Source organism: Poecilia reticulata, chromosome 2 (genome assembly GCF_904066995.2).
Source record: "Poecilia reticulata chromosome 2, P_reticulata-male-v2, whole genome shotgun sequence".
In the NCBI taxonomy this organism is placed as follows: domain Eukaryota; kingdom Metazoa; phylum Chordata; class Actinopteri; order Cyprinodontiformes; family Poeciliidae; genus Poecilia; species Poecilia reticulata.
In genome coordinates, this window is record NC_088831.1 from 29,134,107 (window position 1) to 29,157,778 (window position 23,672).

At 37.7% G+C, this 23,672-nt stretch overlaps 1 protein-coding gene across 7 annotated transcripts in view; it reads left to right on the top strand.

Annotated features, from left to right (window-relative positions):
- Positions 1 to 23,672, top strand: part of mid1 (midline 1) — a 40,453-nt gene that overhangs the window by 13,914 nt on the left and 2,867 nt on the right. For 4 of the 7 annotated variants that reach the window (XM_008400353.2, XM_008400398.3, XM_008400382.3 and 1 more), the window contains exons 2-8: positions 6,229 to 6,950; positions 8,927 to 8,986; positions 19,497 to 19,592; positions 20,382 to 20,489; positions 21,604 to 21,752; positions 21,930 to 22,057; positions 22,605 to 22,748. In XM_008400353.2, coding sequence (XP_008398575.1) covers positions 6,285 to 6,950; positions 8,927 to 8,986; positions 19,497 to 19,592; positions 20,382 to 20,489; positions 21,604 to 21,752; positions 21,930 to 22,057; positions 22,605 to 22,748 — 1,351 coding nt within the window. In that variant the 5' untranslated portion in view covers positions 6,229 to 6,284. Of the gene's footprint in view, positions 1 to 1,392; positions 1,518 to 3,572; positions 4,020 to 6,228; positions 6,951 to 8,926; positions 8,987 to 19,496; positions 19,593 to 20,381; positions 20,490 to 21,603; positions 21,753 to 21,929; positions 22,058 to 22,604; positions 22,749 to 23,672 lie in introns of those variants that run through there. The other 3 variants (XM_008400390.3, XM_008400362.3, XM_008400407.2) reach the window with 3 other exon arrangements.

Genomic DNA, 23,672 nt, shown 5'->3' on the forward strand with positions numbered 1-23,672 from the left:
AAGCTATTTTAAAAGAAACTTTAAAACACATTGTCATGTCTAAATTAGGAAGTTATTTACACTGGAGATAAGGTTGGTGGTGCACCACCTATAACCTTCCTGTGTAAATCATTTACAGAGAACAGAACAGGTAATGCCTCTCTTGGCAGTGCAAGTGTCTGGTAGAAAATTCAGTGCAAAAAAAATTCTAATGTATTAGCAGTTCATAAAATTAGATACCAACGTTTTCTTTAAAGTTCTCAGCTTGTTTCAAACAGCAAGTACATTGACGTCACACTGTCTCCTACTTTCCAGGTAAATGTATTCCAACAAAGTGCAACTTAGATGAATATTCAAATGTTGACAAAATAGCATCCGGAAAAAAACAATATGACACTTCTTGAAATTGGAGGCCAAAAATCCATTTTCGTTTTTGCCCGTGTTGGATAAGCCATTACCTCCAGTCCATCATCTTCAGTCTCTGAGAGCTAATCTGGATCATTTTAAAGAAGCAAAACAGTATTTATTGTAAAAATGGGATGATCTCAAAACGGTGAAAAGCTTGGAGCAAATCAGAAATCCTCCCAAGGTTCCGTTTTGAAAACCGGCAAGAAACAAAAGTAGTCTTTTTTTTCCCCATTTTTTAACCAGAATTATCTTTTACAAAGTTTAATCTTATAACGGCTGTGTTATATGTTCAAAAGACATATCCTGACTTTTGAACACATCAGGAAGATATGTTCAAAAGACATATCCAACTAAAGCAAGAACAACTTGCTTTAGTTGGATAAAGTTGTGTTGCTCTAAAGCAAGTTGTTCTTGTTTTAGAGCAAGAAAAACTTGCTTCAGAGGAAGAACAACTAAAGCTTTCGAAGAGATGGACGAGATATTCTTACTTCTGAGAAAAGTTTTACAATTTTCCAAGAAGTAGTTATTTGAAAGTCACCGTCGTTAAAGTGGGTATATTTTCTCACATTTTGATCCAATGTTTGTTAATGTATTGCTAAACATGTGACGGTGTGAATACTTTCTTGTATGCAGCTTTGCAAAACAACCACAAGATGTCGCCATTTGCGTGTTTTCTCCACTTGGAAATCGTCAACCCTAAACGACTTCTCCAAACTTAAAAAGTCAAAACTTAAATGAGTACATTGACGTTTTAACTCAACGAGTAACCGAGTAGTTTTAACCGTGTGTGAACTTGGAGGAAGCGGGTTGCAGCTGCATGCTTGGAAAGTCGCATTCCTTGAAGTTCCTGTGGTCGTGGAAAGGATAGGGTGTTTTCCCGCTGATGGCACCTGCCAAGCCTCGCAGAGGAAATGAGAAGTTGCTGCCGACCAGTCTGACCTGCGTTGCTCAGACTGTAAGACAGGAAACCAAATGAACTTGTTAGCACAACCAGACTCGTGAAATGCCAGAAACGATACATTTAGAGCCACGGTTTTCACCTGAAGCTTATTATTAGCCCGGAACACCGTTATTCTTCTCCGTGCCAACATGTACAGATGAGGTTAAACTCCAGTCGCAGAGATGCTAAGGTTAGTAATTAGGTTGCGCTCTTTTATCATTTAAACTACAGCCTGTGTCTCGGCCGTACAGGCTCCATTAACGATGATCTGGGTAATGTGTGCAGCTGCAGATCAGGTAGATTAGTCAGTCTAATCAGCTGGCTGGTGCCACCGCAGCTGTAAATCACATTAGGCCTGAGTGGGCCGCTGCTGAGCTGAGCAGAACTGAGCAGAGCCGGCTGCTTCTGCTGCTCCTCCAGCCCTGGCCCCCTTCATTGGTCACAGCCATGCTACCAGGACAGGATTACAGATAAATATGTTAGGTGTCAGCCCGGGGAAGAAGACAGAGAGCAATAACAATCTTTCAGAGTCTGAATGGCCTACATGGATCAGGACTATCATTAAGGGTGATAAAAGACCATAACCAAGAGGATTAAGGAGCGTTTGAGCAGGAAATTGCCCTCATATCAAAGACATTTTAATTGTTTCATCTATAAAGGACCCATTACTTCCTAATCAAAATGTAACTCCACATGTCATTTCAGTACCTTGGCACATTGTCTGGGGCTGAATTCCAATGTTTTAGACCAACCTTTCCTTAACACTGCCTGAAAAGAGTCTGTTTTTTTTTTTCCCCCAGTGAACTTTTCCATATTAAAATAACAATTTCTAGATCAACCTTTCGGACAATGATCCTATAGGCATACCGCTTCAGCGACATGATCTTCCATCAACTATGACCAGCTTTTCTGTCCCCGAAAAAAGTCTCCCACACCCGGATGTTGCCAACACCATGTTTTACAGTGGAGTATGTTCACATAGATGCAGAGTGTTATCCATTAAACACACATAATTTAGTTCTAAACCCTTTCACTGTAGTTCTTAAAACCCCTTAACTGTCAGGTGAACATGGGTATCCTCGTGGACCCTTTGACTTCCTTGTAAGCGGTTTGGGAGTGAAACTGTGAATAGAACACATTTTACAACATGTTTAATGTGTCCCTTATGTGTGTGCCATGCAGACTGCAAATTGGACTTAAGGATCTCTCTCAATAATGCTTTTCTTTATGCCACTGGCAGGTGTGCAGTGGTGCCATGATATCAAAGCTTGTGACATAGTTTTAATCTTCACCCCGATACCACCCCTGAGCTGTCAGACATGTTCCTTTGTCTTCATGATGCTTTTCTATATAAATGAGCTCTAACAAACTCGTAAGTGATTCACAGAACAGCTGGCTTTATTTGAGATTAAATTGCACACAGATAGTTTAAATATTAAGTGAATATGTGTTGGTATGTCAATCAAATTCCCACTTTTTTAATGGAAAATTGATTAGTATGTGCTTTAAAGTTAGAATGTGAGCAAAGGTTATTATGTTCACATTGTCGTTCATCATTTTACTGAACAAATGGGGTAAGTTCCTTTTTCTGCTCCAGGGCGAGTGAATGTATTTCCCGCTGGAGGCTGCACAGAAAGCACCCAGGGAATCCCAGTCACATTCCCTTCATGTCTCTCTCTCCCTAGAAGTTAGCACCTACAGGTGTGTCTGGACTTGAGCGAGAGCTTTTTTAATATTTACAGCTTCTTGTCTGTCTCTGAGAGCGGCGAGCCTCCTGGGGGACCCCTCTGAGTGACAGGAGGACCAAAACGAAACCCAGCAGGGGTGTGTTCGGAAATAGTCGCACATGGTAAGCAGATGGCTGCTCACTGACTCGCCACAACAGCGCCAGCTGTGACAGATGTGGATGTTGCCGATGATGTTAAGTCATGTCTGGCTTCATTTTCTAGTCTTATTGAACATTCTCCTTTGAGACCGCGCAGATATTTCGCAAGCTGTACGATAATGCCGGAGTTTGAATTACTCCGGAGAGGATCTGCCTCCAACAGGACTTATTATTTGGTTCTCATCACTTGTTCACTGGCTGCAAAAAGAGTCATGACCCTGCTGTATAGCCTGGCCAACTCTCATCACAGCTTGTGTTGTCAACTTTTACCCTTGAGTCCCTGATGGAAGTGCCAGGAAAAAGTTTGAGCCCACAGCATTGTGCTGTATGAAACAGTGGGAACAGTTGCACAAAGAAAGCTGAAACTGATCCCGATGCTTTGAATTTCTGAATGGGCAGGGCTGCGAGGACACTGACCTGCCTGTGAGGACGAGGTTTCTGCAACAATCCCATCCCCTCCGTTTGTTTTCGACGTTTTACTCCCTCTCTCCCCACACTCACTGCTGTCCGCTCTCCTCCTCTTCTCCCAAGCTCTGGCCGGAGCTCCCGCTGTAGGTGGAGCTGGCTTTCCTGGAATTGTCGGGCAACTTTTCCTGTTGTGCTTGCTACCTCTTGCTCAATCTTTCGCCTAATGACAGCTCTGCAGCAGGATTACTGGGGTCTGGAAAACTTGTGCCATCTGGATGCGTGCTTCACACCGGAGTCCATGTTTATTGCATTTGTTAGAAACAGATTTTCATGATTCAGGTCAGAGGTTTCCCTGAAGCAAAAATGTCTCGGCAGTGCAAAGTGGGGCGAAATCCATCGGTGGGTAAAGTAAACTTTGTATGAATGGGAGCGCTTTTAGGAATGCAGAAAATACTTGGGGCTGTTTGGAGTGGCTCTTTGCCACAGTGTTATTTTACAAGCTTTTGTATAAGTCCAGGATGTCTTATGATATAGCTGGTGATGACATCAGAATAGCCACCTCTTCCTACTGCGCTTATTTAAAACTGCTCTTTATTTGCCTTGTTTTTATCACAGACTGCATGCTCCAATAGGCGAACCTGTTTGACAAGACCTGCAAAACCTAATGTAGTCTGCGATGTTTTTGTGTCTTTTGCGGTTTTTAATTTTTTTATTGCTCTGAAGTTTTATTACTCAAAAATGTTACCTTTGATTAATAAAATGGTAAAAAAATATATATATTTAAAAAGTAATATTAGAAAAACAAGGATTTCCACTGAAATTAAATTAGAAAGTCTGAGACATATAGCATATCTCCTGAGACAGTGTTATAAAGTACACTTAAAATTTGTTAGGAAAGCTTTTCTGTTTAAGATTTTTTATTTTTTTTGTCAACAATGGTGGGGGAGAGATCAGGTTTAATCCAGAAAAGGAATTTTTTGGCAGTTGAATTGGCAGGTTTGTGTGTAAAGAATAAAGTAACAAGCTAACAAAGGCCAACAGATGCTTCCCAGTCACAGGAGACATGCTCAAGAATTGCTTCTTGTGTTGTAGCCACAGTAAGACAAGCAAAAGTCTGGAGATCCGAGGACAACGGAAAACACAAACTTGCTCTGAGATAATTGTGGCGTCCTGCATGATTTTCAAGGGGCCGTTTGTGGCCCGACTGTCCTTGATAATGAGCTTTTGCCCTCTTCACGCTTAATGAGTGGAGGTAAAGTTCGCACAGGGAGACTCTGTGAAGTCCGGTGCGTCCGCTTGCAGCTGGGGGTGTCTGAGTGACCAGGGAACAAAGGCTTAGTGTCTGTGACGGTGTGGAGCCCCAGCCTTCAGCAAGCAGGCCAATAGACTTCTGCTTGGCTGAGCTGTCAGTCCTCGCTGCTCTGTTCCCCAGTGGACGACAGTGCAGAGGGGAACTCATGCAGGCTCCCCTGGAGCCAAATTAAAATGAGCTGCAGCTACATTCTTCAAGTTCAGCAAATCAGATCTGCACCAAATAGGCAAAGGGTTATTTATTAGTAGCAGACACCTGCTTATCCTAACTGTCCCACAAATATTTACACAATGCATGTACTTGAGTTCATCTTGCAAAGAAAAGCCAAATAAAACTCAAGATGGGACTGACTTAATAAATTCTGATTATTCTAAGTAACACATAGTTGTGCAAAAGTCTTGTTTAATTCAGGCTTTGTTTGTATTTTTTCTAGAGAAGCACCATTCACACTACTTGCTGATACTAATTTTAGCAAATTTTCAAGTCCTTTTTCAGAGGACTTATGATGTCATGGCTCCAATCATTCACAGAACATTCACTTTTTTGTTTTCTACCAGTCCTTTTGTAAGCAGTCATTAATTAAATATATTAACAGTAGAGACAACTGTATGGTGTTTGTGAGGGAGATTATGTCACCATAAACTACTATTTTACTCTACTTAATAACAGATAAAGTATAAGGGAGACATTTTAAAGACATTTTAAATTGGCTTTGGCATATTACCAATTCTAGTGAGACTAACAAACATTGCTACTGAAACAGTAGAAACACTGTATTTTCTCTTGCGTAAATAAGCAGCCCTTCTGCAACACTTTCCAAAAGACTGCCAACATTACAATGTCAATCACTTTCCATAGTAGACTGCGGTTAAAAACTGTATCTGTTCAAACTTCCTGCTATTTGCTGCAAATGTTGATCTCTCTTGAACTGCAGACATGTCTTTACATGTTTCAGAAACTACAGTTTTCTTTTTAGTTTGGCTTTTACCTCTCTATGCTGCCACTGACATGTTTTAATCACCTTACTGATTCTGAAAATAACCCATATCCAAGTGATCTTCCCTGACTACCAGCTTCCACATAAGAGTATTAATGCTTGTGAAATCTAGGAGCTCTTGTGATAAAGCTCTCTTATTTAGAATTTTTTACCAAATCTGATCTCTATGCCTCTCTACTCATTAAATATGGACAGTTGGATTGAATCATTCCAACATCTATTTAATTAGTTTTTAACTCTCTCCCCCCCAACTTTCTATAACTGAGTAACTGAGCTTTTTTCCTTTGTGTCATTCATAGATAGCTGATCGGCTTCCCTGGATTTCGCTCACAATCCCTCTTTGTTGTGCCTGAAAATGGAAACACTAGAGTCTGAGCTGACCTGCCCAATCTGTCTGGAGCTTTTTGAGGACCCACTGCTGCTGCCCTGTGCTCACAGTCTTTGTTTCAACTGTGCCCATCGTATCTTGGTCTCCCATTGCACCCCCAGCGAGCCTATCCAGTCTATCAGCGCCTTCCAGTGTCCAACTTGTCGCTATGTCATTACTCTCAACCAGAGAGGCCTAGAGGGACTCAAACGCAACGTGACCCTACAGAACATCATCGACCGCTACCAGAAAGCCTCTCTGAGTGGACCCAACTCCCCAAGCGAGACTCGTCGTGAGCGGGTGATCCCAGAAGGCAAAGCCATGACGTCTCCTACGGATCGAGTGCAGTGTCAGTTCTGCGAGCAGGATCCCCCGCAGGATGCAGTGAAGACCTGCGTTACCTGCGAGGTGTCGTACTGCGAGGAATGCCTCAAGGCCACCCACCCAAACAAGAAACCCTTCACGGGCCACCGGCTGATTGAACCCTTGCAGGACTCCCATCTCCGGGGGCTCATGTGTCTGGAGCATGAGGACGAGAAAGTCAACATGTACTGTGTAACAGACGAACAGTTGATCTGCGCCTTGTGCAAGCTTGTCGGCCGACATCGAGACCACCAAGTGGCGGCCCTCAGCGACCGATATGACAAACTCAAGGTAAGAAATAGAATTATTATTGGAACGATTGAGAATTTAAAATGCAAGCATTCCATACTTTTTTTCCCCTGCAGATCTCACTTCACCTCTTGAAGTACTTTATTATTCCAGTTGCACAATATGATTGTAAATTATTAAAATTTGCCTCAACCAAGAAGCAAATGCATGATGTTAGTGGTATGCACTGTCACATAAATAAAAGTTTATCAGCAGTTTTCTTAAAAAAAAAAAGAAAAAAGAAGAACACTGTACTTTGCACTTTATCTTTCTTAGAAGCATTTATGAATGATCTGCAGCTTGGCAATGCATGCAGAAGTAACGAGTAATTACATCTCAATCTCTTTCAAGTTTACTTTATAATGTTTAGGAAGTTAATCTGAGTTAACGTTGACTAAAATAGTGTCTTCCCTAAGATGCGATCGACTTCTTTTCTCAGTATCACAAAATTCTGGGTCGTGATTTAAAAAAACTAACTAAACAAAAGACAGACGTATTTTCCTGGAATGAGAAATGAGTTCTGGATTTCTTGGTAATGAGTTGTGAAGCCAGTGTTCGTTTTCCGACAGGTCCACAGTGGGGGATTTTTTACAAACATTATAGGCTTTATAGGACTAACTGTGCTGTAGTATGTCATGCAAGAAAACCACCTTTTACTCTGCCTTTAATTCCAGAATGCAATAGCACTTGGACCAGGCACTCACATCCTTACCCTAAGGGGAACTACTCACTTTCAACAGCAGGGCAGGCATTAATAAGACATGATGTTAACTGGAGCGTGAAAAAGGTGTCTCTGCTTTCAGTTCATTGTAAATTTAAATGAGCAGTTCACACAAAAATTGCACTGTTATTAGTGATTTATTTTAGCTTGTGGAGTTATATGGGTTTATTTTATGATCTCATTTAAAGCGGCCTTTAGTAAAGGAAAACAAAAATGTAATCAACGGTTTCAGTATGGAAGCCAGCAGATGACACACCTTAAAAGGTTTATTTTGTGATTTTAATTCTTTTTCCCTTTACCTCAGGATTATCAGTAAAAGATTGCATTTTCTCAGTTTAATAAAGCCTTATTAATATAAGTTTCATTATAATTTAGAAAATTAACCTTTAAAATCCGTATTTCATGACATACAAAAAATATTTTCTCATGCCTAGCTATAAATTAAGTATTACCAAAGCCTGGATGGTTGTGCTAGCTTCTTATTCAACCTTAACATGTCAGCTGAAGGAACATTCATGCAGGATTAACTTATTACTTTTAAAAATAATCTAAAATGCCATAAAGAGTCATGGTGACAACAGGTTTGTGTTGAAAAGCCTGGACACCAAAGAATAGATTCAGGATGAACCTCCATGATGGTACACCAACATTGTCGCTCCAATATTAGTGGCATCGTCCACAGTAAAATACTAAATACTATAGCTCAGTTGTTTGCATAGAGGATAATCAAAGTCAATCCATTTTGCCAAATATCAACAGCATAGTAATAAAAAAAAAAATCTGTTTTTCTCAGCATAAAATGTGATTATTGAGAAAATGCCATAAACTAGCCTGGCTACCTTTCAGTAACAGAATGATAAACTTAATTAATAGCAGCTGTCATACCCATTCTTGGCTCCGTGATTTGGGAAGTTTTCAGATCATCACGTGATCTATAGTCAAAGTTTTTATGAAGGAAACTATTCTTTTCTGAAAAAGAAAAAAAACAAACAGCCCTTTTTCTTCTTAAAATGAACGGCTGCATGAAAACAATGTCCACTTTCTTCACCGACACTCACAATGTTCATGCATGAGTCACAAACAGATGTTTTTATTTATCATAAAATCAATCCATACTGCATTTGTCCCGGTTGCTACGCTTGCCAGTCACAGCAGAATTTGGATGCAAGTGGTCTGTTGGGATGTTTTTGTTTTTCTTTTAGCTCAGAGGATTGGTGTTAACTTCTCTCCTTTGTCTGATCATGCTGTCATCATGCAGAAGTCTCCTGGCCGCCTTCTCTGTGCGGGGAATGATCAATCATACCAGGAGGCGGACCAGGTGATCAGCGTCATTTCTTTAATCAAACAATCAGGACGGATTTGTTTTATTGATCTTCCTTGAATCTGAACGTGATCTTCCTGAGGGATGAAAAGTATCTGTGAAGATTAAGTGATGTATTCCCTGAAACAGCTAACACGGGTCTAAGGCATTGACTAATGAGACATGCTAATGTGACCTTGGCAGCTGTTAATGTATGAGGTATAGTACTCAGTTTTATGAGCCTGTTGTGTTTTCATTATTGCATCCAGTAACTAATGTGAGCACTAATGTGGCTTAATAACATCGTCTCAATGATTAATGACGTTACGGATAAAGAGGAAGATAAAGGCTTTCCATTTAATCTTCTCGCAGACTTAAGTATTTACTTGCTGGGTGTAATTTTTGATGTTATTCTTTTTATTTATCCCTGCGTCCTATGGACTTCACATTACATGCAGCCACTTCCGCTGTTTGAGGTCGGAAGTGAAGGAGGAAATGGCAATTCCTACCGCTGTGGAAAATAGGCTTTTCGTATAGCATGCAGCCCAGGACCCAGGTGGCTCTCAGCTGAGCTTGTGAATAGCTCAGCTGATAGAGTTTTTCTCCTGATCAAAGTGCTTCAAAATGTCTCAGAATCTCCCACATAAAGAAAATTGTGTGGCACTGCACAGACACGTGTGCTGCTGAGTTATTTGGATCATTATGTGCTGAGATCAAATCCATAATTGCAACATTTTTGTGTCAATATTTCACTTCGAATGATCAAAGAGAGCGACTGCTGCATTAAGGAATACGAGTTTTCCAGTCAATCCCAATGCTTATATGTAAACAGGCAAAAGACTGAAACTTTGAAGTGAAATTAAATCGACTCAGTTTAAACCATGGGAAGATGCTAATCTAAAACCGTGCAAACAATAGGGGATAATGTTAAGACTTTAAAAGATGTTATTGGTGACAATGGGACAGTGCTGCACTTATTCACAGAAAATTCCATTTTTAATTTATGTGGTTGTGCAATGATTGCAGTAAACAGAAGCCATTGTGTCCTTCTATATAACTGTATGCGAATTCAAACTGTTTATGTTGTAAAGTACTTTGAAATGACATTTGCTGTGAATTGGGGCCTCATAAATAAACCATGTTGAGTTGAATTATATAGTGCATTGTAGAAATGACTTTCACTCAAATTTTGTTCTCATTTTCCAAATAGTAAAATTATACTTTCAAATATTGAACTTTTATTGACAGGAATACCAGTCTGAGTTAACATATTTTAAAAGGTAGGGCAGTAAATATCCTTATGTATTGTGTAATAAGGGCGTCGATTATCATATTGAAAAAAACTATTTTATGGACTCGTAAAAATATTTACACAATGTGACGTCGACTACTACAGGAAATTAAATGTAAAGCTCTGGAAACCATTTCTTCCTTAAAACATTATCTCTGCATATACTTCAGCTTCTCTTGAATTTCAATTCAAACACACATTATTCTGCCTAATGATTAGCAATTAGCTGCACCCAAAAGTATTGAGGAAGACCAGTAGAGAGCATTCTGAGACGCATGAAAGCCATGATTACAAATCAGGGTTATTTCCACCTAATGCTGATCTTGATTTTCTTGTTTCTGTCACAGCTGTATGTTAAAAACAGTTTATTTTATGTATTTAATGTAAAAGTTATGCAAAATATTTTTCTTATTAGGTCACAGTCTACCTTTGTTTCCACTTCTACCCTTGCTCAGAAATCATTGGCATTCCACATGCAGGACACAGCAGACCACAGCCAGCTCTAAAATATGGAGGGAATTCAGCTGGAAAACTTTTTTCTTATCGTGCCTCAAAATAAATTCAAACATTTGGGCACACAGCAACAGGGCTGACGGCAATGGGGCGCCAGTCACGGTCAGGTTTTTTAGCTATGTGCAACGCTCCACATATTTTTGGATGACATTATTTAAAATCTGGTATGAGATATTTTGAAATAGGACTTGTCCCAAGAATAGTTCTTCAGGGATTGGAGTCTGATTTTATTCGTCGAAGAAGAGGTCACAATATCTTTAGCTGAAAAGCAAAACCACTAAAGACAGACCTCTGGAAGGATACAATGGTTAAAGGTTTCTCTATTGAAAAACAATCTTTTCCTGTAAGGGACAATTTAGGAACCCACTGGACAGTCAACAAACTAAAAAAAAAAAATAAAACTAAGACAGTTCAAAATTAGCTTCAGAAATGATTTAAGGTATAGAGAAAAAGACTAAGATTAATTAAATTAATTATTCAAAATATTGCTACATTAAATGCTGAACTGCCAATATTATTATAATTACAAATATACTCAATAAATCAGCTGATATGAAAATGACTGCCGATGACAGAAAGTGTAGTACTAATCTATAAAATACAACCCTTGATAATGAACCATTACAAACGAGACAAGTTCACCTTCAATCTACCCCGAAATGGAAGCACTTTTGGGAACTGTAGTATGTGGCATTGCAGAGTGTTGTGGTTTGTTGCCTTTGTGTCCTGGCGCCTGTGGAGTGTCTATGTTGAACCAGAATGTGGGATTTCGGATGAACTGTCTGTGTCCTTCTTTGCTTTTAGGTACCTCTGTCTGACTATCTATCCGTTGTCTGTAGCCGCTTTGTCTGATTCAGGGTCACGTGGAGGCTGGAGTTTATTTCGGCATTTAAAGTACTAGAGTTTGGGAACATGCTGGTTATGTTTCCAGTCAAATGTACCACAGGGTTGAACGACAGCGATAATCCACCTTAGCTTCAATGTAATAATATTCCTAAAAACTTGGGCTGTGGTAGGTTACCAACGTATCTTTGGAGACCCCAAACAAACAACTTGCAGAGAACGGGGGGCCAACTCCGGAGCTTTGTCCTCATGATTTCACAGAATCTTAGATGGGGCATTTTAATGGTTTTATGGATGGAGACTGGAAGATCCACAATAATATTCTCAACTCCACTGGTTAAACTACACAAATCAAATAACTGATGGGTTTACTGCTTCACAAGTTCATAATGCAGAGCTTTAGATGCTTTTTCTGATTAGGGATTGGAGTGAAATACAAATCCATGCATATTTAGTAAAAAAGAAGCAAAGGTTTATCAATAAAGCTTATGTGGTTTTAGAATAATTGCAGTAAATAAAAAAATATCATGATAAGAAGGATTATTTAGAGGATTTTATTTTATCTTCATTTTCCAAACATTAAAATAATAAGTGAGAAAACCAAGTTTATGTATAAGAAGAGTAATTCGATTTAAACTGAGGTATAAAAAATAAAAACAAACTGACCAATATATTTGATATGCTGTACACAATATATATGTGTACAGCATATCAAAACTACTCAGCGGATATTTAAGTAAATTCATGACTTGTCCAGTCTCATAAAAAATATCTCATTGTGAAATAAATAAAAACAATTATATAGAAAAATACAATTTAAAGCACAATATATAGTGTTTACTTACAAATGTACAAAATACATTTTCTTCAGGTTTTAGATTTTCCCACTATGGCATTCAGATGTGTGATAAGGGATCAATATAATCTTTCAGACTGCAAAAAAATTGGAATAGATATTTTTAATTTAAAGATGCAACATTTTTAACATAGTAAAACTGTGAAAATAGAAACAAAAATACATTAACTGTGTAATAATTTTGTTAATATGCTAATAGTCAGAAGAAAAAGGAGAACAGTAATAATACAATTATTGATGTATACAGTAATTCTTTTATAAAAAATATCAATGTAACATTTTTTAAGTCTAAAATAATTTGATACACTGATACGGCAATGAAAGACTGAAATAAATGAAATACTGTGAAATGCAGAACAGTAATCTCGATATGCAGTTGACTAACAAGACTTTAAAAAACAAAATAGAAACCTAAATATGTAAGTCATTGAGTTAAATAGATTATAATTAAAAGCACTTTTTAAAAATCAAGGAGAAATATTATAAAATAAAGTCAACATGATAAAACTACTGGTGAGCTTCAGCATTTAGGCTTCTAGTTTAGTCCTAAATAAATTTGTATCCTGTAAGAAATACAAACAGAACTTGTGGAGTTTGGTGTCTAGTATTGGGATGTTAAGGTTTGCATTGTCTCTAAAGGTTGTGGTTCATTCATGTGTTTTTATCACAAATAATGAGGCGTACCCCACAGATATCCGAGCAGAACTTGAACATTTTGGGGCTTCGTCTGTGACCTCTTTGCAAGATCCCATCCATTTTCTGTCTCTGTTATGCTCTAATTAGGGCCTGGATTGTATTCAGTAAACGTTTGAGAAGTTGGGTACACCCTCGAAAGGTTCCCAACTAGTTTGTGACAAAGTCAGACACAGAATCAACAACTGTCTATTTTCTCTTAACTTGAATTTTAATAAAATATCATGGATGCTTGTGGACTGTGGTAGGAAGCCGGAGTACTTGGAGAAAACCACATATGCAAAATGTGACCCAATGGAGATCAGTTCTCAGCATTTTTGCAATATTTGTTAAGATTTGCCAATGCACTCGTGGTTTCACACTTTCCATCGCATTGTTACAGTTTGGACCAAATTCATTTAATCCCCCCTGCAGATTTAGCAATATTTACATTTTTTACCAACATTTTTCTGCTCTATAAAAGCATTGTTAATGTTTTGGATAAGAATATGTGGAAGGAAGCTAAAAATGAGGTTGATAGCAAGGAGGTTTTCCAATGTCAAGGATGTCAAAATATTTAAACTATACGAGTATTAATACATGAAATCATTCTCATACCCATTAGTCATTGAAAGCAATGCAATGTAGTTATAAACTTTAGAAGTTTAATGGAAACTTTAGATTCAAAACGGTTTTCTGTTTTTAGTCCTTTCACACAAACCTGATATTTCATAAATATATAAAAATCTGGTCTTAATTAAGTTGTGCTTCTTCAAATAAAATGCTAATGACAGCTAAGACTGTCCAAATTAAAAATAATTAGAAAATGAATGACTAAATAAATTAACATGCAAAAAATCCCCAAAACAAATAAAGCAAATAAAAATGTAGATAAATGAAATGATCTACTGCTACTACTGCAGGAAAATATTAAGCATCAGTATAAAAAAGACACAAAAGACACAAAATAACAGCAGTAAAAAAATGGAGACCGTGATTTCTGGCATTGGGATTTTGGCTTTTATTTTTTATTTTTCCCCACTGGACGTGTTGTGCTGCATTGCATCAGGTTTCTTGTTGTGTCTCCAGTGCTTTGTTTGATCAGAACTTGGAAGTTTTGGATCTGTTACATACTTCATCTGGGTCTACGGTCTTCTGTCCAACCAATGTCTGCATCTGCTTTGCCCTACATGCATTTCTGACAGAACCTGTAATGCTCACAGGAAGAATATGTAGCCAATTTACTAAATTCCTAATGTTGACACAGGATAAAACTCCTGATCCTGACAGTGACCCGCTTGGACTCTAAAAGGAAGGAAGAGCGTCTGGCCAAAGCAAAGGTGTGGAACCAGAAGCATTCCAGTAGAAAAGGAAGCTGCTATTCTTTCCTCTCGAGTTTAAATGATTTTAGGAAAGAGTTCTCAGTTCGGAGAAAGTTATTCACACTCGCCAGGAAGATTGATGTTATCAAAGGAGTTATATTTTAGGCACATTCAGAGAAGCAGCAGATGAAAATGTTTCCAGAAATGAACTCACTTTATGACTGATGCTGTCTGCTGTCTTGTATTTTCCCATTTCCTCTTTATAACTTTATTTGCGTCTCACTTGGGATAATCAAACACTTCCTAAAAGCACACACATGTGCCTGTATTTTAGGCCACTTTGATCAGCACGCTGTGCTCCACGCTCTACGTTTTGAAGCTATGAATTCACCTCGCCTGTACCAGCAACACAGCCTCCGAAATGGCTTTCATCACACTCTTTTCAGTATAAATAAATCATATTTGTAAGAGCAGTAATATAAAGCCTCTGCTATTTTGGTATACGGTGACGCACATACCTTATGAAATCACAATGTGAAACACCTAACATGAAAGTGGTCTCCAAACCATTTGCTTCAGGCTTTGAACCTTCGGAGCTTTATTTTACCTGCTTACTCTGATCATTGACTGTTTGGAGTTTTCAACAAAAAGAAGATAACATTATTATGGTTTTGCTATCTCCGTCATGCAGATTTGATGTTGGAGACGAGTTAAAGATGAATATTTTTAAATAAATTAGGCTGTAGAATTTGAATTTATCTAAGTTTAAAATTAGATTTAAAATTAGGCAGACTATTTTATCGTTACTAAACAACCAAAATTGGACTTATTAATTCACACTTATATATGTTCTCCATGCTCTTTCATTAAAATTATTCTTTTTTAACTTGCATGGGAGAATGTACATTTCCTCTCTTGAGTTTCAAATACAAACATATTGTTTGCACATTTTTACAGCAACACTGCATTCATTTGGACGGATAGGTCACTCCCTCTGACTCTCTAAACAAATATAGCATTAAAAAGATTCATGATAGCTGCTTCATGTATATATATATATATATATATATATATATATATATATATATATATATATATATATATATATATATATATATATATATATATATATATATATGGTTTCATGTCGAACAGGACAAGACAGTTTTCCTTTTTTAAATATGTATAGTGAATCTGAACATATTCATTTAAATTGCCAGCTGGAAAGTATTTAGGATTTGTTCAGCTACTTCATTGCAACTTCAAGGCTAACTTTGTAGTGATGCAAAGAATAAAACAAGAATATTACAAACATAAAAATATAATAGTTCTGATAGAGCCCTTGTTAATAGATTTCTCAATGAGCAGCTGCAAGAACATATTGTTTGTGCCAAATCAGCTAATAGAAATGAGCACCGATTACTTGTTGATTTTTAAGTAAGAAAATTGCTTCTTTTACTGGCTTTGTCAAATTGACGCAGGCTAAAATTATGTTTTAAGTTGTCATTAGTTTCTAAATCAGACAAAATTGTAGCAAATATTTGCAATGCTCTGTCTGGCTGATGTTTCTTTTACAGGTTTCAAATATCACAGTGATTTAAATGTTGCTGTTGAACTGGGTATTGTTCGAAAATCCTTTGCTGTGAATAGTTATGAATGATTAAGTAGCATTCTGTAGCACTGAGCTGGAGACCAGGAATGAACAGCACTGCTCCTTCTCCTGTGTGTTATTTATATTCAGTGTGGCATCCCAAAGCCCTGGTTCTCTGTTTAATCCTTAGATTCATTGCCTTGGATAGATTTAAACTACAGTGTGAACCTGGGGATTTTCAGACATTTTTCATTAAATGTACTCTTAACCATGACAAATTAGTTCTGCTGCCATAGCTGCTAACTGGGACTCTGAGGCAGCTGTTAACATGGGGAATCATTATATGGAGATAGACTTCAAGAGCGGTCCATCAAAACCAGTCTTTTTACATCAATGGAGGAAAAAATAAGATATATTTCCTACATTTTAAATAATAAAAAACAAAACAGGACTTAGTGGGGACATGGAGGAGAGGGGATCATAGAGAAAACAGAGTAGCGACATACTTTGATAAAAATGAAAGGTTAACTTTGTTTTTCATGAGTTAATTGTGTTAAATTAGAATCTACAGCCTCTAATTCTAAAGGAATTGCAGCTAATTTTTTTCTATGTCATATGTTGTAGTCCTTTGACAAAAAAAATAAAATTAAAATTTTGGAAAACCTTCATTTGTTGGTTACCTGCAGTAGTCACTGAGGAGAAACGGTTATGCACCTCGCAGAGAAAACAATCATTTATTCGCACTCTCACACTTAAGATGCAGGTTAGAATCTCTAATTTAAAATCCATAACATTACTCAAGAGACGATGTATGTCCTCTCTCCCCTGGGTATGCAAGAAAAGACAGATGGTATTCTTTTCCTGCAGCCCTGGTTTGGGAGTTATTGCAGGTAACTCGTAGCACCTCTTCTTTGCAGTTTTTCGTCTGTGGTGTCAGACTAGCATTGTTTAATTGCAGACCTTTGAAGTCAGTATACTTAGAAAAGAGAAAAACAAACTTTTTTGTTTCCTTTCGCTTTTGCTGAATATTTCCAAAGAGGTCTGCACCTCAGTTTCTTGAGGAGTATAAAATATCCCGTTCTTGTTACATTGCGTGAACAAATATAACACTAAGCTTGGTTCTTGTACAGTATGCGCACACCTTAACCTAACACGCATGTTTTTTCTTTGAGATTTGGTAGAAAACTGGAGACAAAACTCACGTGAGCAGGAGAAGAATGTGGAAAACTTCACACAGAAAATCTCCTGCTGGGATTTGAAACCAGAACAGTTTTGCTTTTATGCGGTGGTGCAACACCACTCTTCCACTAAAAGAGTGGAAGAGTGGTGTTGATCTTTTATTGAATGCTTATAAAAGGAAACTCTACAAAAGTATTTTTCTGTTAATGTTACTTCTTAAAAGCTACAGAAGATCACAAAACACAAGCATTGCATCAGTGGTGGTGTAGCGATTTAAAAACCACAGGAAAGTACTAAACGATTTTGAATGAAGAATTGTTCAGGACTAGACTGTAAGCTTAATATGAGTGGTGAGCTCCAGTTGGATGGGTTTCCGTCGACTGGGATCCCCTTGAGTCTTGTTGAGAGAATAATTATTAAAACCTTCTGCTCGTCGTCCTTCTCTCATCTCCTGGATCCACAATCTCCTCTTTCAGTCTCCTATGGCTCCCAGAGATATGCTAGCCCAGCTGTTAGCTGTGGGGACCACGCCGGGCCCCGGTGGATATCCCTTGATGTCCCAGGGCAGCTTACCAGGTGGTAAAGTGCCCTCCCTAACTTAGTGCTTAGTCTTACTGTACTGGGCTGGTGAATCCAGTATTAGACAATGTTATATATTAGCTTTACACATGACCACCAATGATGCATATCAATAAGTACACAATTCAGAGAAATGTGTAATCTCAAAGCTAAACTGGCATGTTAACAATCCAGTATTGTTACTAAATGAAGATGGAATAAAACAAGTTCCAAAGTTTACACATGCTGTATAAAAACAGATTTATAACCTTTTCTCACTGTCTGATGCTACCTTTGACTAAACCTTTCCTGTTTTTGGATGATCAAAAAATGTCTATATTTTTAAAAGACAGAACAAAGAGAGAGAGAGGACTGTTCTTTTAAAAGATGTCAGCCAAGATATCAGGAAGAGAACACAATTCTCTGTTTCGTCATTGAAAACTAATTCAACGCCCGATGGAGTCGTGCTCATCTAGTTGAACAATTATATTCAAGTTTAAACAGTAGGTAAATATCCAGCCACCAGAGAGTTCAGGCCTGTTCCTTTGGTCAGTCCTGAACTCTCAGGAGTGAATATGTTTTAGTGTGGAGTCGTGTGCAACTTTGTAATGAGTCTGGCTGAAGCTGTTAAGAGAGTTTCACAGTGAAACCGGTCCTGTTCAAAATGAGTTGAAAGGCTATACTTTTGACTGCTTTTCTCCAAAAGCAACATAAAAAGTAAACTGCCACTGAACTAAGTGACATTGACTTTGATTTTGGAGACTTGTCCGGAGGCCTGATGAAAGGGAGATTTGGAGGAAAAACAGGGTGGATGCTTTCAAGCCTGAGAGCATCATCTGAACTGTGAAGCAGGGAGTGGCAGCATCATGTAGAGTACAGTGAGCTTTAAAAATGGATAGCAACCCTAAGTAGCAGTAAATTATGAGACAAAGTGGAGTAAAGATTACAAAGTCATGATTTTGAGGTGGCCATCACAAAATTCTGCTCTCAGTTCCATAGAATATTGGTGGATAGATCTAAAAATATAGCTCTGTCAAAGAAAATGGGGAAAAATCACTTCAAATCCATGTGAGAAGCTAAATTCTCTTAAAAAGTTTTGTTTACTAGCTTTTATCACATAGAAATGTTTTTACCAATTAAATATGGGGTGCAAAAATGTTGCAGGTTAATAACTATTTTCTGTCATTACATTTAAAATGGATTCATATTAAAGATGCTAAAAAAAAGTTGTTCCCAATTCATCTTGAAATCTGTGTTTTAATTCTAGAGGGATAGCACTTAGCATATAAGATGACATTTCATCCCATCAGACCACACCATCATCATGCCACCCAATTACAGTCAAGAGACTAAGTTTGAAATTTAAGCCTTTGATCTCAGCCAGTGATTAACACAGCCAGGGTTTAGTTGTTTTAATCACTGGCAGATGTTCTGCTAAGCTCCATGCCCCAGCAGGCTGGGTGATGGGATCTTTGGCACACCACAGGGAGGACTTTGTGGGGGTTCGCACTAATCAGAGCCTAAAAGTGGACAGCCAGATCCAGTTACATCCACTGTTCTCTACGTCTGGGCTCTGACATGCTGTATACCGATGTTAATAAATGCTGTACCTGCTCGTCAGTATTTGTTCAGCTTCTTTATGGCTTGATGATATAAAAGTGTATAATGAAATGCTGATTTTTTTTTTCAATTATGTTTTGCAGCAAGCATTGGACTCCAACCTCAGCAGTTTAATCAAAAGGACCAGTGAATTAGAAAGTTTGATGGGGAAACTTATCCAAACCTGCCAGAATGTGGAGGTGAGATTTATTTGTCCATGCATCTGAAAACTCTTAATCTCCATACTCCATGATGAATTACCAGATGTAAAAATAATAGTTGTTCATGTCATCAAAACTCACTTATTATGTTACAATTTTTGTAATAATAGTTTCTTAAATGTTTTATGTAATTTTGCTATTTTCAAAGTTATGGAGAATAAATAATGGAAAAACGTGATTTTAATGCTTAAAAGATTAGCAAAAGAATGTAATATTATAATTAATACTACTACTACTACTACTACTACTACTACTACTAATAATAATAATAATAATAATAATAATAATAATAATAATAATAATAATAATAATAATAATAATAATAATAATAATAATAACTTGCACATAACATTTTGTAAATTGTAAGTTTTCTGTTTATTGCTGATTTACCAAACATTATTACTTCTCTGTCACCAAACAGAGAGATATGAAAGTTGAACCAGTTATTGATGAGGAACACATGGGACAAGAAGCGAAATCCCTCACAAAATCTATTTATTATGATCTCGCCTCCGGTGAGAGGGAACAAGTATCATCGCATTGGATTTCCAGCGTCCTTTTGCTTGTATGCTATTGAATGTGATCCTCATAAGGGTTCCTGTAAAGATTTCCGATTTTCTCATGAAGAAGCTCACATCACGTTTTGTCAAAACAAATGCTAGCCTGAGCACCACTTATTTATTTATTTATTTATTTATTTATTTATTTATTTATTTATTTATTTTTTTTTTTTTACTGTTGCTTATCTCAAACTTCTCTTCTGTCCAGGTAAATGCCTCACGGCAAGAAAACAAGCTACAGGAGGAGTGTGACCTGCTGATTAATATCATACAGCATCGAAGACAAATAATAGCAACAAAGATAAAGGAGGGAAAGGTAGTCTTGTTCTTTGTACATGTGCATCACCTTGTTTACATTGATAACCTTGCCTCCTGAGACCATGAGCGTTGTGTTATTGGAAAAACTTCAGCGTCGCTACTGAAGTGAGACAAGTGAGCCTTTTTTGAAACGGTAAAGAAACCTAAGAAAGATGTTTCCCCTCAACTTTACACAGTAAACATAGTACATTTAATGCTACTTATCAAGATGCCTTAATGTAAATTTGGTTAAGATCTTACTGAAAATGAATGCATAGTTTCTGCAGAGAAGCTGGAGATAAGGAGGACGAGAAAGGGATGATGCGTGGGTAGCACAAGTTTGGGTTAAAAACCATATCAGTTTCATTACCTGAAATATTTATACCAGTGTCAAACTTGAAAGAAAGACCAGTCAGCATTTTTTCACTGTTTTACACTTTTTTATAAAACATGCAGTTCGACTTTTGCTGGCAACATCGGAAACGTGCTCACTGCACATCAGCGTTTTACTCAGAACAAAAGAGAGATGGGTAATGATTCATGCTGATTAAGTGCCGCTAGAGACGGAGGTGGAATACCAGAGGCCGTTTTTCTCCCAAATAGTTATCGAAGGTGCCAAAACGACTACAGATCCTACCCAACATTGCGGGGTTATGGCAATTCAAACAGAATTCGCAATTTTGTCAGAGCTTCTGCAATTATTTAAAATATTGTTTACATTCCTTTCCGTGATAGATGGGAATCATTGCCTCTCCCTTAGAGAAGTTGTATCGAGTTGTGCCTTGTTCAGTGTCGGCATAAGATCAGCCCTGCTTTCGGAGAAGCTCTTCTCTCGAGGACTCTTTCCTTTCTCACCTTGTGCCTCGTGACAGGTTGTGAATTTGCTCTTGGCTGTTAAGCCAGTTAGGAGGATGTTGTGCTTCTGACAGCGCTGTTAGGAAAGCTTCGCAAATATGCCCTCCATTGCAAGTACATCTCAGTTTGACACACACAAAAAAAGAGAAAATCCAAAGCATTCAGTAAATCAGATGTTTTCCCACCAGGATTTTGTGACTGGCATAGCTAAACATCACGCTGAATTTATTGGTTATTTAGCAATAATCATCTATGTCTGTGTCATATTTTCTGCCTAGGCCATGAGGCTGAGGAAGCTCGCTCAACAGATAGCGGGCTGTAAGCAGTGCGTCGAGAGATCGTCCTCCCTCATCACTCAGGCTGACCAAACCCTTAAGGAGAGCGACCACGCCCGCTTCCTTCAGACAGCTAAAAGTATCTGTGAGAGGTAAGAGATACCAAACATCAATGACATATAATACATATAATCTAAATGCATTTCATTGTATTTTTACAAAGCACTGTAAATATTTTAAATACAGTCAATGGATGCATTTCCACCTCTTTGATGACACATTAATGACTCTTCTTCTTTTTTTTTTCTTTTTTTTTATATTAATAACAGAGTCTCTATGGCAACAGCATCCTCTCAGATACTGTTACCAGAAATTAACCTGAACGATGCGTTTGATACTTTTGCTTTGGACTTCACGAGGGAAAAGAAACTGCTAGAAAGTTTGGATTACCTCACAGGTGAGTAATGTTATACTTATGAAAGTCAATGTTTAATTGCTATGCTTGATTACTGTGTGTAAATTATTGTACCAGCTATTAGCGCCTTGATTTCCTGAACTGAAAATAATCCACTCTTCAGGCCTAAATCATGGATTATGCATTTGTAATGAATAAGGTGGTTTTAATTTCAACACTTATAATGTTAAGTGGCAGAAGAATAAAAAGCTCACTATATTTGGCAGCAGTGGCCTTATTTTGTGCAGAATGAAAGAGGTTTGATTGTTTATGCTCAGCCCCTGTTGTGAAGCGAAAATGTAACACTGCATGGGGGCTGTGGTTGTAATAGCTGGAGGAACTCCAGTGTAGATTAATTACACTTGTCAGACTGAAAGAAAACACAAATGGATGGTGCTGGTTATCCTCCACTGCTTTCTACGATACATTTGTTTGGTTCGTCTTTTTTTTTTTGATGATGTTGTGTTCGGAATGAAATCCACTCCGCATCCATTAGTCTCTTTGGATAAAAAAAAGGCTTTTTGTTTTGTTTTGTTTTGTTTTTCTGCAGCACCAAATCCGCCGTCAATTCGTGAGGAACTGTGTACAGCTTCGTACGACACCATCACGGTTCACTGGACATCAGACGATGAGTTTTCTGTTATATCATATGAGCTTCAGTATGCCATCTTCACCAGCCAGTCTAATGTTGTCAGTAAGTGCATAATGTACATTTGATTGGAGTTTTACTGTGTGATGGAAAGTAATTCATAAAAAAAAACAAAAAAAAAACAAACAAACATTGAACCCAGGACTTTACTATTACACCCAAATAAAATAGTGTGTTTCAAGCAAAGAGGTGCAACTTCTGGTCAGTCACATTTAATATCAGATTAATATGGTCTTCTTTTAATGATGTATTGAAATGATTCTTTCTCTAGAGAGTAATTATCAAACAGCATACATCTTCAATAACCCACAGGACCACAAGGATTTGATATTGTCCTTTAGGAAGTTCCTCCTTGATTATATGCTATTTGTAAGTAAGTAAATACATAAAAACCTGAGTGGTCTGGAGGGTTGGTACAGCAATAATAGGTCTTTTACAATTAGTGTATTGCATACAACTGACTCTGCATGAGCAAATTTGACCCTTTGAGGGTTAAAATCTACTGTAAATTCAACATGTGTGCCTTACTATTGTGTTTGACGATTAAAGTTGTGTGTTGATCCCTGAAGTAGAAAAAACCCAGCATAACTGAACTGATAAAAGACCACGATTTATTTTGATGAGTGAATGTAAACTTTTGTCTTCAACCCTATCTCCTGGGATTTTTTTTTAGATTTGTTTCAGTAATAAAAAAAGAATAAAAAAGCTATAAAGAAACATTTAATGTGACATGTCTGGCGACAGGCAGGACCGATGCTACAGTAGTCTTGATATTGTGCCAGGGTGGAAATGAGCAGCAGACCTCTGGAATTGATCACCCTAATGTGGTCGCAACATGCGCAATCAAACAATGTTTTCTTGCCTGCCCCAGTGCTCCAGCACACTCACATGAGTGCTAATGAGATTATGCTTGACGAGTCAAAAAAAAAAAAAAAAAAAGCAGCCACAGACTGAATTACTGCTGTGATT